Source organism: Filicampus tigris, chromosome 3 (assembly GCF_054856515.1).
Source record: "Filicampus tigris isolate MCC_2025a chromosome 3, RoL_Ftig_1.0, whole genome shotgun sequence".
NCBI classification, from domain to species: domain Eukaryota; kingdom Metazoa; phylum Chordata; class Actinopteri; order Syngnathiformes; family Syngnathidae; genus Filicampus; species Filicampus tigris.
The window spans coordinates 21,873,988-21,890,150 of record NC_141219.1 but is presented as its reverse complement, the minus strand read 5'-3'; the positions used below and the strand labels follow the sequence as shown (position 1 = coordinate 21,890,150).

The 16,163-nt window shown below is 39.2% G+C and overlaps 1 protein-coding gene across 8 annotated transcripts in view; it reads right to left on the bottom strand.

Moving 5' to 3' along the window:
* The window catches only part of baz2ba (bromodomain adjacent to zinc finger domain, 2Ba), a 110,985-nt gene that overhangs the window by 13,242 nt on the left and 81,580 nt on the right, over nucleotides 1-16,163 (bottom strand). For 4 of the 8 annotated variants that reach the window (XM_086025625.1, XM_086025630.1, XM_086025624.1 and 1 more), the window contains 12 exons: nucleotides 15,814-15,915; nucleotides 14,430-14,652; nucleotides 13,086-13,178; nucleotides 11,695-11,756; nucleotides 8,939-9,004; nucleotides 8,180-8,245; nucleotides 7,181-7,225; nucleotides 6,928-6,954; nucleotides 3,070-3,135; nucleotides 2,164-2,304; nucleotides 1,385-1,639; nucleotides 686-909 (listed from right to left, as the gene is read on the bottom strand). In XM_086025625.1, the coding sequence (XP_085881751.1) occupies nucleotides 686-909; nucleotides 1,385-1,639; nucleotides 2,164-2,304; nucleotides 3,070-3,135; nucleotides 6,928-6,954; nucleotides 7,181-7,225; nucleotides 8,180-8,245; nucleotides 8,939-9,004; nucleotides 11,695-11,756; nucleotides 13,086-13,178; nucleotides 14,430-14,652; nucleotides 15,814-15,915 (1,370 nt within the window). The remainder of the gene's footprint in view (nucleotides 1-685; nucleotides 910-1,384; nucleotides 1,640-2,163; nucleotides 2,305-3,069; nucleotides 3,136-6,927; nucleotides 6,955-7,180; nucleotides 7,226-8,179; nucleotides 8,246-8,938; nucleotides 9,005-11,694; nucleotides 11,757-13,085; nucleotides 13,179-14,429; nucleotides 14,653-15,813; nucleotides 15,916-16,163) is intronic. The other 4 variants (XM_086025632.1, XM_086025627.1, XM_086025631.1 and 1 more) reach the window with 2 other exon arrangements.

The window sequence follows — 16,163 nt, the reverse complement described above, 5'->3', positions numbered from 1 at the left end:
CACCTGTTGTGAATTCTGCTGTTCAAACATTAGCCGAGGTAACATGGGGCCTTGTATTGGGATTAGACTAAAACCGAATGACCAAACAGAATGAAAATGCTCCACATAAATACCTCAATCGGAAAAAAAACGCAGAATCTGAATAGACTTTCATTCGGAATCAAAGGAGTGGGACATTCCTTTTGCCAATCTGAACAAATGTCATGTAAATAGTTCAGTCAGAATAGCCAAGCTGCGTCCGGTCTGTGCGTGCGATGTCTTGACGTGCCGTTGCCGTTTACGCACTTGAAAATGGCAGTGTCCTATCAGAACTCGTCTTTGATGGGAGAACTTGTTTTAAACTTCTTGTAACTTGCTTTTAATCAATCTGTTGATTTGGTAAAAGTGTTCAAAACAACCACAACTACTATGCTAAATAGACGAGTGAGCTCCATCTTGATAGATCACGTGATGTTTACATCAATCTTCATGTGTCACACGGCTGTCTGTTCTGATTAATGTAGTGGCACATGTCATCGGCAGATTGGAATCGATCACGTCACAGATAAACAGTTGGACATTCACAAGTTTAGCGGAGGTAAAATAAAGTTCACCTGTAAAAGTTGTCGTGCATTTTATGTTCCTCTTGGAATTTCACGCGAATGTTGAAACAAGTCAGAGTGTATGTATTAACCGCGTGTGATACCTGATAACGACTTTGCTGCAAGCCAGCTCGTTTGATAAGAATCCCAGGATGGAGGCTTTCTGGGAAGGCGTGTGGGCCTGGAAAGCCTTGGTCTTCAGACTGAGGGCCAGAGGGGCCAGATCGGTATTGGCACAATGGGCCCCCATGTACATCTGCAGCACCTCAGACACATTATCCCTGTTTATGCCAACGTTGGTCAGATGGTCTCCCAGCATGGTCTTTGTCTAGCAGAGAAGTAGAAGATGTTCAACATTTTGAATGCGTAGCTTTCATTCACAGAGTTGCAGAATTCTGGGGATTTTCAAAGTCGGTCAACTTTCCATGGGAATTAATGAGAATAAACGGTCATGTGCCAGGAATGAACAAAATTCAAGAGGGTCTCTTAACAGGAAATTTAAATATAGCTGGGGAAATATATTTTTGCATAATTGTGAAATCCTTAAACAACTAAATTTCATGCAAGTACAGTGGACCTAAGTTAAAAAATAAATAGAAAACAGCTGCTTGGTCAATTATACTGTAATGCACTTGCATGTGGGCAAGGAGAGCTATCTACTTTGCAGGGCTGTCCCTTACTACATTTATAATGAAATATCAAAATTATATATTGAAATTTAATGCACATTTCATTTAAGCTATATAACAAGATGCACCATAAACAATCCCACACAATAGTGAAGTTTGATTATATTAACTTACCTTTTGCCCAGGTGGCAAACCAGGATCACAGACTGCCAGTGAGAGTAGTTTGACCACAAGATCTTGGACTTGACCCATGCTGTCACCCACATTGAGCAAGCCCTCTTGAAGCATGCCCAGTGTTGGGACATCGACATTCAAGTCAAGGCCCAACACCTTTCCAAATCCTCGCAAGAACTGCATCAGCATCAAACAGTCAGAAACTGCGCGCCCTGGAAGGATCAGCCCGGGAATTCTGGAAAACTCAGGGAGATCCTGTAGAATGTAGAATGTTTCCTGTTAAGTTCGAATCAGCAATATTCTCTCATTTGGTGTAACGATAAAGATGTATCAAATGTGTTTGGTAACTACCTTTATTATTTTGTAGTACTACTATTAACCACTTGAGGGCAGAGAAATAAAAAATATCACTACGACAAACACTTATTTTCTGTCATTATGGCCACCAATGCTTATTCTCTTATAAAAATATTTTTTCCACATACTTTAAGTTCATTTTCCATGAGCACATAACTATAGTATGTTAAAAAATAACTTCCTAATAATTACACCAAATTATGAATGAGACCTTTTCAAAATGTATCAACATTTATGTTTGTTTTAGAACACTCAGTTTTGGATCAAAACATCTACCGTACTAAGAAAAAGAATGTGATGTCCTATTTTCTTTTTTTTTTTGGTCTGTGTGTGAGAGTAAAATGGAGGAAATACAGTACATTTACACTAAACGACATAGCTACAGTTATATAAACAAACACACAAAAGATCTTGTGCACTACCTTCTGATCGGACAGACACATGTCTTCATTTGGCTTCTTCAGCTCTCTGGCTATCTCCAACTCCAGCCTGCGTTGCTCCAGCTTGCGCTCTTTGTTGAGACGCTTCTCATCCCTTTTTTCCTGCCGCAGGCGCTCACGCTCCTGGGGAGTCCGGAGTTTGGAGAAGCATTAGGAGTACATTGGTGTATAGGTACATGTGTGTGTATGTGAAAGCAGCCAACGAGTGTTAGATTGCAGCTCTGCATTCAAAGGAAAAATGCTGCAGGGTCAGAATCTTGGGAGGGAAAGAGGGAACAACATAATGGGAGAAGGTGAATGGGGAGGTGACTAAGGAATACTGACTGCCTGTTTTTATGGCGTGGCGTAGGGGTGTCCAAACTACTGACTGGTGATTTGCAGCACACCTTCCTTTTTTAGTGTCCACCAGCAAACACACCGTGGGGCAGTGTAAAAAGTCGGAAAGCAGGGTGGTGCGACACCCCCGACCGCTACAATGACAAGTTACTGATAATAAACTGATTTAATACAGAGATTTTTTTTTAGAAACAAACTATTTACACTCAAAAGCAAAAAGATTCAAAGTCTGGACGTTTTCCAGACAAAAACAAGTGAAAAAGAGTTTTGGTAAAAATAGATCACTGTAATGCTTCGGCACTGAAAAAACTAGTCAGCCATGATTGAACATGATTTTGTTGATGTTGAATATGGATTTTTTTTATTACCTGAAAAGTAGTGATTTTGGCGATGTGAGCATTCTGCCAGACAGCGACGATTATATGTACGGTATAATTTTCCATTTTTTTTCCAATTTTGATTGCTTTTATCCTGGAAAAAGGTTTGGAACACCCCTGGTGTTGTGTATGTGCACGTGTATGTTGATCTTTTGTTTTTTCATCCTATGACTACCTCTGCTTTCTTGCGAGCCTCAACAGCCTTCATCAGCATTACATGCTGCCTCCTCCTTTCTCTCTCCTACAGTGGCAGAAAAATAGAGGCACATTACAGTAACAGGGACATACTGCAAATAGCCTGGTCAAGGCCGTACATTTTTAGTATGTATTAATACAACAGTAATGCTCTAAATTCATTAGAGGCACCATACTTGGAACAAACACAAAACGATGCTTCACATGTATACACTGTCACATGTATGGTGGAAGCATTACGTGAAGAGTACAGTAGTACGATGACAACCAAAAAGCAACACATAGATGCGATACGTAGATGTGATGACAGGCTCAAAAAAGAGAAGCAGCTGGAATCAGTGACGGCGCATCTAAGCTAAAGCGGAGAGAATACAAGCGACAAAATATTGGGTGCCAAAAGATAATATATTGTATTAGTCGTTGGTGACATTCATTTGACGCTTTACTAATAATATTTAGTGGAAGGGACGACAAAAAGGAATGATGAGCTACAAACAAGAGCAGTTACACTTCAGTGGATTTGGCAGCTTTAGTATTAGCACAGTATGAGACTGCGGAGGATGAGACATCTATTTTGTTCTCTGGTGCATGATTCAAAGTCTCCTGCAAAAGGCCACGAGAATCATCCGTGACTAGCTATCATTTTATTTGATCTCTTCAGGTTTTCCTCTCGACGGTATCAGACTGTCATTCCCACTGTGATCCACCAAAGGACACAATTACCACTAGTTCAGCCTGCCAAGGACATTCCCAGCACAGCGATTCAATGGCTGGGAAGAGCATTTTAACATTATGATACGAGAAAAAAAAAAAAAAAAAAAAAAAATCAAAACAGGATGGGAACCTGGCAGCCCTTGTGGTGGTTTGATGCAATTTTTTTACTAAAATCAAATCTAGTAGTGTTTTCTATGCCTCTACTACAGCGCCTCTTTGTTCATGCCCAAGCGATAGCGCACATTTTTAATCGGAGTTTTTACACTACAGTGGTGCCTTGACTTACAGCAAATTGATCAGACTCTCAAGGAGCATGGTGGAGAAGCTCAGGCTTAACTGACTGAATGGTAAAATGGCTAACCCAAATTGGAGCAAGAGTGTGATTTGTTATATAGGTAAATTGCAATGATCTTGGTCAAAGAACAAATTTAACTGGTAAATCAGGATACCACTGTATACTGAATGTTAGCATTAAGACAGTCCTAGCTGTTATGAAATGCGCTATATAAATAAAATTGCATTGTATTGTATTGTTATGTGGTTTGGCTGAACATTTTGGTGTTCAAATCTTCAATTTTCCTTTTGCTTTATGGTTCAGTTTTACAGTAAATGTAATCTCAGAGTGACAGAGTGTAATTCAATGTGGTACATTGAGTTGAAGAGAGTATGCTGCATTTAGATTATCGTTGTCTTTTCACATAAATATGACTGAACATGCTAGTTCTGATTATATCTCTCCAATTAAAGACGTTTTAGGTACCTGTATGAATATATTTTAAAGTTTAACGATTCATTTCAATTAGATGCACTCGCATCTTTTAAATCAAAATGGATTTTCAGATTCAAATCCTTTTTCGGTTGCATCCCTAGTCTTTCTATATCTTGGATTTTCAACTGTCGTGGGTGGTTCTGCAACATATACCCGTGATAACAGTGGTTCACTGTATATCAAATGAAACGTACAATAAAATCCAATTCAACTGACCACCCAATTCTTGAAATATCAATATTACGTATTGTATTTTGCACCCATAGTTTGTATGTGGATCCTTTGGGATTGATTCGACATCTTACAGAGCATAAGGGAAGGATAGATAGGCAGACCTTTTTAGATTCAGCTGCAGCTGTGCATTTGTGAGAAGGGCTACAAGCACAATAATCAGGCCGAAAGAAAATGCTACACAGAACCCATTTGTCCCTATGGTGGAATCGATCACGGCGATGATCTTGCTACATGCTGTTTCCACCGTCAAATAAACCGACTGTGACGTGGGTGATCCTACACTCCACTGTCTCCACTGTCCACCACGAAGACAAAATGATTACAAGTAACGCGCAACAGCATATGTTGCGCAGGAATGGTGAATGGGCATGTTAAAGTTCAGCACTCAAGATGGGTGAACAGACACACATCTTAACGTAGGGGCCAAATTCTCAAGCACTCATGAGTAGGTTTGCAAAGAGGTGGAAAATTTGGAGTAAATTACGGAAATTCATTAGGAATACAAGGTCATAGAAATTGATCATATTCAAGCGTAAATGTTAACATTTAGGTTTTTTTTTTTTATAAGCAGACATCCATTCAAAATTGATAGTACTACTTGCCCACATGTGAGGGCATTAATAGTAGAGTGGAACCTCAATTTAGTTTTTTTTTTCCATCTACATTTTAGATCCACTCAGCTTTCGTACGAAAATAAATATGCTTGACTCAGCCATTCATTCCAAAAATCTATGCACGTCCATTCGAAGCATTTTGTAAGGTGTGTAAAATAAAAAAATAAAAAAACAAAGGCCAGATGACGAGGCATATTTCAAGAAGTCTCTCAGTCTGCTCAGCACCACTCGGGCAACATGGGCGTGACCCACCTTCAAAATACAAGCAAGTAAGTTACCCGCGCAGGGGAAAAGAAAGCATGGTGAAATGTATTATGCTGGCGTGCTATTATTTTAAGGGGCGTGACTTTTTGGTTAGGATGTATTATGCCATCATTGCCCCAACTTGCTCAAGTGTTGCTGAGCAGACTTGGGGGGTTGATTGCTTTGAATTGTTAATAAAGGCTTGATTTAGGGAACACATATTACCGTCTGTTGAACTTTTTTATTTTTATACAATATGACAGAAAGTTCTAAGTGCCAGCCATTTGATAGAGGCTAGAAACACGGTAGAATTCAAGAAAGCAAAAATTTTATAAATGGCACACCCCCCTATCAACTTCTCCTCAAGTCTTTAATATAAGTTTGTTCAATGCGCAGTCATCCATTTATTTTTCTCAAAGTATTTTTTTTTCAATGCAAAACTGACATTTTCTATAATATGTATTTTTTTGTTCACGTGTGGGTATAAAAATTCCTGACTGTGATACGGATTAATTGGATTGACATTATTTTCGATAGGAAACATTGCTGTGGTTTTCATACGATTCAGACTTCATCTAACGGATAAATCACACAACCAAAGGTTCCAATATAATTGATCCATTAATTTTGTACTTCACACAAGCGGCAGCAAAATTAACTAAGCTAAGTATCAAAAGTGGAGCAACTGGCACATTAAGGTAGCACTGTACTTACACGAAATCTTGTTTTAGTCAGAATTATGCTATCAAATCTATTTTGTCCAACTATATTTAAGTTTCCTATTAAGAGCCTTCCTAGTTTATTCTCGTTAAGGGCCATGTCAAATTCCCGTCTTTGAAAATTCATGTAATTTTGCAACCCTACTTATGAGCAACAGACGCTACTCCAATACAACAATTAAGACGATGTGTGTGATGGATGGAAACTCCTCGAGTGCACTTTGAGACACAGTGAGTGTGGTTTGGCTAGCAGTCTTTGCAATGCATTCTGAGTAGAAGAGGGGGTGGGGAGAGTGGGTGGGGGATGGCAACAGAAGCTGCCTGGCCAATGTGACATGGTCAGTTCTCCCTCAGGACGAGCAGATGGAGGCAGCATACTGACTTTTTTTTTTTTTTTTGTCTTTTGTTTGTTTTGCTGGAAAGCCATGCAGAAGAATGTAGTATGACAGCAGCCAGTGCTACACTTAATGCATTGCTATGACAACCATAACACAACCAGTTACACGATGCAGGTGTTAGATGTACAAAAATAAACATACCCATACCATATCTAGTCTATGCCTCTCCAACTCCTGGCAGAGAGAGTTGGCAAAATATTATGAAACAGAAGTAATATCCAGAACCAGAAAGCATGGCGTGTTCATATTCAGCATTAATCATGACTTTCATTAGAAGTTGATGTTTGCTGATTAACCACATTCACTTTCACACATTTTACTTAAAACACAGACGCACACCCACACAGAGACAAACGCTTCTTTTCTTGAGCAGTAACTGGTGTTTAAGTTGTGAGCCTACCTGGTGCTTCAGGATCTCTGCCTGCTGTCTCCTCAGCTCCTTCTCCTTGGAGACAGAAGAGAGATGAGGGAGGGAAGATCAAAACACTGTGATACTCCTGCCAATCCCGATTTTTTTTTTTTTGGGAAGCCACGCCAACTGAAAAGGAACACTAGCGAGCTTCATAGTAAGAAGATAAAAAAGCCCAGCAAATTACTATCCTACAATGATCTCATTTATCTTTTCGATACAAATTAATGAGAAAACTTTGGTCTCCTACTAGGCCACATTACTAGTGAGGTAATAAAACTGCACAAGTTGACATCTGCCCAGAGAGTTATGAGATTTGGACAAACATCCTGATGCAGGTAATTTTATATTCCAATAATGATATATATCCTGTAAAATCTTGTGAATAATAATCATTTTTTTAGGGGTGGGGAAAGATCAGACTGCAAAAACACGATTTTCAAAAACATGATTTTTCCAACAACACATGATTGAGACTTCAAATCTGCAAAGTGGCTTTATTTGATATCCAGCTTACTGTCCCCTTGTACTAGTATGCTTTTTGTCCTCTCTGGCAAGATCACCCAGTGCACTAGTAGAACAACAAAGGTGCTCAAGTGCAACGACTGACTTGCTAGCAATGCTTTTTCCCCCTACTACTCCTTCCACTGTTAGACCTTTTTGTTATGTTATTAAACTAATAGGGGCCATTTTTGTGCCAGCGTCCAGGAGGCCATTGATATGTGACACAACTACTAGCTGGGCCTAGTAGTGTGACTAGTGCAACACAGTAGTTTACTAGGAAGTTACCGGTTGATTTGCGTACTTATAGGCTAAGGTGGCACTTGAAGTAGGGGAAAAAACATTTCTACTAATGCGGAATTGTCTTGTGCCTATTAGTACATAAGATGAATATGAAGGATATCGAATATGCACCTTTTTTCTTCTTATAATACAATCCATGTATCTAAACTAGTGCTAAATTAATTCTAAGGCTTTAGTGAGTCATACCTTAATTCGCTTTTCAGCCTCCAATATTTTGGCATTGGCTGCTTCTTCCTTCTTTCTCCGCTTGGCCTGCCAATAAAGAGTCAAGTCAAAAACAGACACGTGTCAATCAGTCTCGGATGAGCTCGGCTTTTGCCACGACTTCAGCCCAATGTTTGCGGTTTCCTGGTTTCAGCAAACATTCCATGCCCCGGAATGCCAGTCAAATTTGTAGAACACTGTCAAATGAATTATGCATCTCTTTAACACGTAATTGTGAAAATATTGAAGCCGCCTGTTAAGAGAGTCTTGTCAACCGTGTCGACTCAAAATTGATTTGGTCCTAAAACACTTTGAAGCTGCGGCATTATAATTGCGAGCGCCCAGATATGTGCGTCTGTGTATGTGTAAGCATCTGCGTGTGTTTGTGTGTAGCACCTTTTTTTTTCCCCTCCACTCGACCCACTTACGCTGAACTGTTACCGTTGTCTGATGGGGGGTGGAGGGGGGGCTGGGGGTAGGGGGGGAAGACTTCTCTGTCCAATTTAAATAAGGTCTGAAGAGGCACGAACCGCCATTTTAATATTCAACGGCCGTCAACCAAGACCAATTTAGCATTAGTTCCATATGGAATTATGCCTAAGACGACGCAACGCCTCCAAAGCATGCCACTATTCAGTAATGAGCTTTAGGAAGATTAAAAACACTATACAGTAGTCGGAGAGGCTGCAGCTACCCAGGAATGTTCTGCTTAATCAGGCGCTGTTGGGTCAGATTCTGTACCTCCAAAATTTGCTGTGCCCTGAGTTCTTTCTCCATCCGAATCTGCTGAATACGCTTGATCTTTTCCTGTTGGGGAAAAATAAAAACTTCTTTTTTTTTGTGACCTGCATACGGTGTTCATTTTCAATGCAGACATATTTCAGGTCAATTTGCCCAATCACATTCTCATGGTTATTGTCTATATGCAATTATGAAAGATGGATGTTTTCATATTGTCATTGTCTGACATTAACAGATGATGAATCCTTAATGTTTTAGAGTAAAGACAAAGTGTTTTTGTTTTACACCACTGTTGTTTTACGCTTTCGCTGTTACAAGATTTCCTTCAAAGATATCTAAAAAAAAACCAAAAAAACCTTCTGGCTATTTATTCCCAGGCCCAGATTAAACAAAATAACGGGCTGATGAACAGCATCGGTGTCACTGTTATAGCAATGGATATTTGAACACAAATAGAGAAGCGGCACATGGAGACAGCTGCAAAACACTCCATGGCATGTATTCTTTATCTTCTACAGGCACTACTCAGAAAATGAGAATATCCTGAAAAGGTTGTTGTATTTCTGAAATTCCAATTTAAAAGGTGAATTTGACATATATAAATGAATAATATGTAAATCGATATATTTCAAGCTTTTATTTCTTTGGATTTTGCTGATCAGGTCTTGCATCTTAAAATAAACACAAATTCAAAAACTCAGAAGATTAGATAAAGTCAATGTAAAAAAGCATTTTAAATCCAAAAATGTGATGCCTCCAAAACTAAACTCTTGCACCTGTATTTAGTACTTGGTTGGGGCCCCTTTGCCCGAGTAACTTCCTTTTTTCCGGCAAAGCATGGATGCTACCAGTTTGTGGCACATCTCAGGGGTTATGGAAGACCAGCATGATTCAATGGTGGCCTTTAGCTCTTCTCTATTGTTTGGTCTTAATAGCGCCCCACAGATTTTCTATGGGGTTCAGGTCAGGCCAATTAAGCATGGTAATCACATGGTCGTTGAACCAGGACTTTGTACTTACAGCAGTGTGAACAGGCGCCAAGTCCTGCTGGAAGATGAAGTTTGCATCTCCATAAAGCGGTTCTGCTGAAGCAAGCATGAAGTGCTCTCGAATGTCCTGGTTGACGGTTGAGGTCATGTTTGACTTAATGAAGCACAGAGGACCGTCACCAGCAGCTGACATGGATCCCCAAATCATCACAGACTGGGGAAACTTAATACTAGACTTCACGCATCTTCTATCATGCTCTTCTCCAGTCTTCATCCAGACTCTGGGACCTTTGTTGCCAAATGAGATGCAAAACTTGCTCTCATCATAAAAGAGGACTCTTGACCACTGGGCAACAGACCAGTCTTTCTTTCCTCTTGCCCGGGAAAGGCACGGCTTACCAATGAGGAGAGGTTTGACAACAGGAATTCAACATTTCAAGCCCATGTCCAGCATCCAACTGCGTGTTGTATCTCTTGAAGCAACACCTCCAGCATCGGTCCACTCCTTATGAGGTTACCCCACACTTTTGAATGGCCAACCTCTCCAGCATTCAGTCATTTCTCCGGCTTTCACACATCTTCCTTCCACTTGACTGTCCATCAATGTGCTTTGATACATCACCCTTAGAAGCCCCAGCTTCTTTTACTATCTCTTTCTGTGTCTTTCCCACCTTGTGGAGGGACTCGATGAGAGTTTTCTGCACAGCTGTCGGACCAACAGTCTCCCCCCCATGTCTACTCTTCTGAGCCAAGTCAGACTTTTTAAAGGCTCATGACCCTTTTGCGGATGTTTTGGATTACCTGCTTGTTTAGAATTTGACTCTTTGAACCTACAAAACTGAACCCTTTCACAATATTCTCATTTTCTGAGTTTGTTGGTTTGTAGTTTTATTGAGCTGAATATTTTAATCAGCAAAGTTACAACAAGGAACTGCTCGAGATATGCCAATTTGCATGCAATGGCTCAATAAAAATTGTTGTTTCATCTTTTAAATTAAATTGCCAATGTAAAACAACTTTTACTTGGTATTCAATTTTTCCGGTAGTACCTGTATGTGATCAATATTATTGCGGCTTACTAAGTAGTTTTAAACAACTTAATGTACTGAATGTCCGTTTGTCTGTATTGTACTGTCACCAAGTGGCCAAGAAATGCACATCAGAAGGAGCAGCAGAATGTCCATTTAATTGTAATTACTTTATGTTTAGACAAAGTACACTATTATGGAGAGCTGTCATATCAAAAACATATGACATTTTTTTGTTGCTCTCCATTCAGTTTAATAGGGAAAGATGATTTGAGGTATGAATGTTATGTGTTATATGGTCAGAGAATGAATCAGCACTGTACATTACTTGGACTTCAAAGATTCTCCCATGACCCTTGAAAGACCAACAGGTGCATGCTTATTACAGAAATCAAAGCATATGTGGTGGAAACACAGACGGTTCACTGGGCTGTTTCAAGCCCTCTTCCCTAATGTTTCAAGCCCTCCAACACTGTTACCATTGTCCCATTAGGGTCTATTTATTGCTGTTAAATTTGTCCTGAAGAGTAGGTTTGACTTAACCACAGAAAAAAGTACTCGGATAACATCACTTTACATCGATATTTGTGTTCACTTGGGCAAAAAGACAGAACAGTATGTTTAATGCTGGCTGTAAAATGCAAAGCAAGACTATCGGAAGAGCGTTGCTGAGCATTTATCCACACAGCAACTGGTTTTCAAGAGAAAAGGAAAACATTGGTCAGCAAAGTCTACATACCTGCTGCTTGAGAATCTTGATCTGCTCTTTTTGCTTCCTTCTTTCCTCTGCCGCCATGATAGCTGCAAGAGTCAAGAGAGTTTATATGATTAACTACAAAATTGGCATACACAGCTGGACTCTCAGATGTATTCCAGTGACAGATTTAGTAGCCCCTAATTGCTCCTGATAGGCTTGGTTGGCATCTTTCATGCTGTCAGCTCCCAACATCGGTGTGAGACTGAATCTGTGTATCTGAATGTGAATTAGGGATTGCCAATCAACGATATTCACTTGATCCATCAGGTAACATAAATTCTTTCATCTGTTGAATTTTTACAAACAGTATTATCACAGTATGAATGGACCTCGTGCACAAAGTGAAACTGAAAGATGTTTTCACTTCTTGTAATGCAGCTAATAATCGTTAGTGTAGTTTACTTTGCCAACTTTGACTGTGTGGGAATACCAAACGGTGAGCTTGATGACTAAAATAAATGTATTGATGTGCTAACCTCAGCTGCATGGGGAATCACACTCCAGTCGCTTTCAAAGGGTTATTGTTCTTAGCAAATTTATTGGACTACCTAGTGTTAGGTTTGTGCCAGAGCTGCCCAAAATTCAGAGCGTTGCTAATTACCATTGGTACCGGTAATTGTCATTTTATGCTTCTGTAATGGTCAATAAACCAGTATGTAGAAGCTCTTTAACAAAACAGTATTTATAAAGGGGAAGTCAACCCACAAATGTTCTTTTCAAGAATATGTTCTTTGCAGGCCCACTAGTCAAAACATGGCATTCTGATTAATATTGCGTCTGTGGAATATGAGTTAAGCAGTAAAATCCACCCATTTTTGTCCATCTCAGATGGGCAGCCATTTTGTCACTTGCTGTCGACTGAAAATGACATCACAGTTGCTCAGGGCTCAGATAATAACCAATCATGGCTCAAACACGTGAGCCATGATTGGTCGTTACCTGAGGCCTGAGCAACTGTGAATTCTATGGAGACATGTTTTAAGACCATTTAATCAATACGCTTGATAGCCACAATTGTACGAGTTAACATCTCGTGCTTAGTAATACTAGTAACAGACAGATGTCATCTACTCCGCAGTTTTACCTCACTAATAACATGTAGTTGTCCTACTAGTATGCAAAAGTTGTACTACTAGCGTCCAGCAATGTCATAAATTAGTGAAAGTATTACTAGTAAGACACTAGTTATTCGACTACCGCAGCCTTGTTATTCTACTAGTGTGTCTTACGAGTGAGGACAAACAGTGTACTTGTACATGGACCTTAACGCAAACATCTTTCACAATATCAATAATGGTTAAAGTCGTAGAGAAGTGAAATAGCTGGCTGTCCAATATAGGCAGGACAGCAAGAAAAAAAAAGGTGGTCCCTACCTTGCTGTTTCCGAGCTTCTTTGGCCGCACGTGCCAGTGCCTGCTTTTCTAGTTTTCTCATCAGTTTCATCTGTGCTGCCTGTCGGGCTATTTCTGAACACCGGAAAAGAGAACAGAAAAATAGTCAGTGAGGAATTTCTTTGCCTGACCTTCCTTCTTCCTTTTCTCAATGAATGATGAGGGGTGGCTGTGTTTGGTTATGTAAAAGTGGATCAAGGACAGTGGTTGGAAGTACCAATACTGAGTTACTGTAGTAAAGTAGGCTTTTCAGGTATCTGTACTTCAACTGATTACTGTATTTATTTTTCTGGTGACTTTTTACTTTTACTCCCTACATTTGAAAACAGCTATCTACTCCTTATGTTGCCGAAATATGCTTGGTACTTTTTTCCAACATCCATGGATGACAACACAACGTATAAAAGACAGAGATGCAAAATCTACCGTGGTTGAAATCTTAAATGACTGCGATCTTATAGACTATGGGATTTGGGATGTGGAAGAATAAGAAAAGCAGCAACATGAAAGAACGTGAACCAATGACCATTAATGACAATGACGCAACAGATTTAGAAAATTCAACCATCCATGACTTTTGATGGTAGCTACTAGAATGACCCGTGGCAAATGGCTAGTCTTGTGCCGGTCCTGGCCTTAAAGGGGAAGTCAACCCAAACATATTTCTTTCAAGAATATGTTCTATGCAAGCCCAATAGTTGAATATATATATATATATATATATATATATATATATATATATATATATATATACATATATATATATATATATATATATATACATATATATATAGTCACTATATAAGTCTCCGATTTTGAAACCTTTTTTTAATTTTCACTTTAATACCATGTCTGTAACGCGAAAACATGATTCATGTAAAAATAAGAAAATGAAAAAAAATGGAGATGTGTTTTTTACACATGACAGCGACGATATATATATATATATATATATATATATATATATATATATATATATATATATATATATATATATATATATATATATACACACACACACATACATACAGTACATATTTTTTTTTAGGTATCGTCATATAGTTTAGCTATTTATGTTTTGTTGAACCAGTACTTCTACCATTTTATTTTCTTCCATTCATCTGTACTTTTACTTAAGTACAAAGTGTGAATAAGTTTGCCACCTGCAATTAAGGAGTATGTGTCATTTATTCGATATACAAATAGAGAAGGCAACAACTAAACCACCAATTGGCAATATACTAGTTCTGTTGCGTATGCTGTTTCTATGATAATTGTTTGCTAAACATGACCCAAAAGATACTGGGGCTCATTTTCTCCACTGACCTTGAGCTTCTAATTTGCGCAGGAGTTTGACCTCACTGGGACTGGGTCCTTCTGGTACCAAAGGGTCGCCCACATTCGGGGGTCGACCTTTCCTCCGCCGGTTAGCTTTGGCACTGTCGCCCGCTAACTGACGTTCCGAATTGGGGGGACGACCCCGCCGGCCTTCCATTGCCAAAATGTGAGGAATTACTTCCTCTTCCTTCAACAGGTTCCACTGTAAACCCTGGAGAGCCGGAAAATACATGCAGAGAGAGTTTGGGAGGGGGAAGTGGTGAACAGCTTGTTAACATTTAACACTTGAGGAAAAAATTAATTCGGAATCAAAAATGTTTCACTGGAGTTTCATTATTATTTTTTCAAAATACATAATCAATGCTCTTCTTTAGATTTGAGGGGGATATAGAAACCAAGTAACATGGCAACGCAGGCCACCTGTGGAAGTAAGGTCATATCTAGGGTTCTGCATGTTTCCTGTCCCTGCCCTGACAGTGACTGCTGCATAATGCTCAGCCTGAACAGGGACCAAGGAGAGGGTGAGAGAGAGAGTAGAAAAAGCCACTTGAACATTTATTCCATATCAAGGATGTCAAGCCTAAGGTCCATGTACTAGTACGCTCTTTATTCTCACTAGTAAGACAATTTGGGGCACAAGTAGAATGACGTTGTATTACTAATAGCGGTACTCAATGCTCAGCATATATGAGTATACCCCCCTTGAAAATGTTAAAGATTTTTTGTTCAATATCTCAATGAACATAAGAACAATTTCCCAAATTTTTGATAAAATATTTTTTGTACACTATGCGTTTATCTCATAACATAAAAGTAAGGTTGATAATATAATGTATAACTTACAAAATCTTAAGTTTAATATCAATTTAATGAATGCAAAAAATTAACACAGCCCACAACAAAAACAACTATATCTAGGATTTTGTATGACCTCCTGACTTTTGTGGACAGTCACATGTCTGCTTGGCCTGGAATGAACAAGTCGTCAGGCTTTTTCTAAGGGTCTACTTATTTGTGCAACATGGTCTTTGATACATTTAAGAAAATGACTTTTGGGTGTGTACAAATGAACAAATCTTGTCTTCAATCAATGGCCCACATTTGTGGGAGTACTTTGTAGTATAGTATCCCATAGATAATCTTGATTCTGAAAGGAAACTAAAAGTGTTTTTACAAACCTGTTGGGGTGTACTCATTTATGCTGAGCACTGTACGTCACAGGTATTCTACTAGTGTGCTGAATTGTCTTACTACCCAAGACAATGAGCATACAGTACTTGTCCATTGACCTTAAGCTGGATCCAATAAATGCTATAATGGTTTTCCAATCGAGAGAGCTAGAGAGAGAGTGAGGGAGATGAAAGGTGTTCACCTGGGGTCCTTCTCTGGCTTCATAGAAGTCACCAACCCTGATCTTTGCACTGAAGCTAAAATTATCACGAGTGATGCCACTTATTCCATTTCTGGATAGATACTACAGAAGAGAAAATAATAAATGGCGTTGGTTTAGGCAGAAAAAGTCGAAATTAGCGACATTGAAAAAGCAGCTGGGAGGCTAGACTATAGACGGGAGGGAGTCTACAGTTAAAGTGCATCTGTGCAGGCCTTGCTAGTCACGATAAAAGCCAGAGGACAAAAAAAATAAATAAAGAGCAAAAGCTCTTCAGGAAAGAAAAACACTTGTGACCTTGGGGTGCACAATTCAGGCTCTTTCTTACTCAT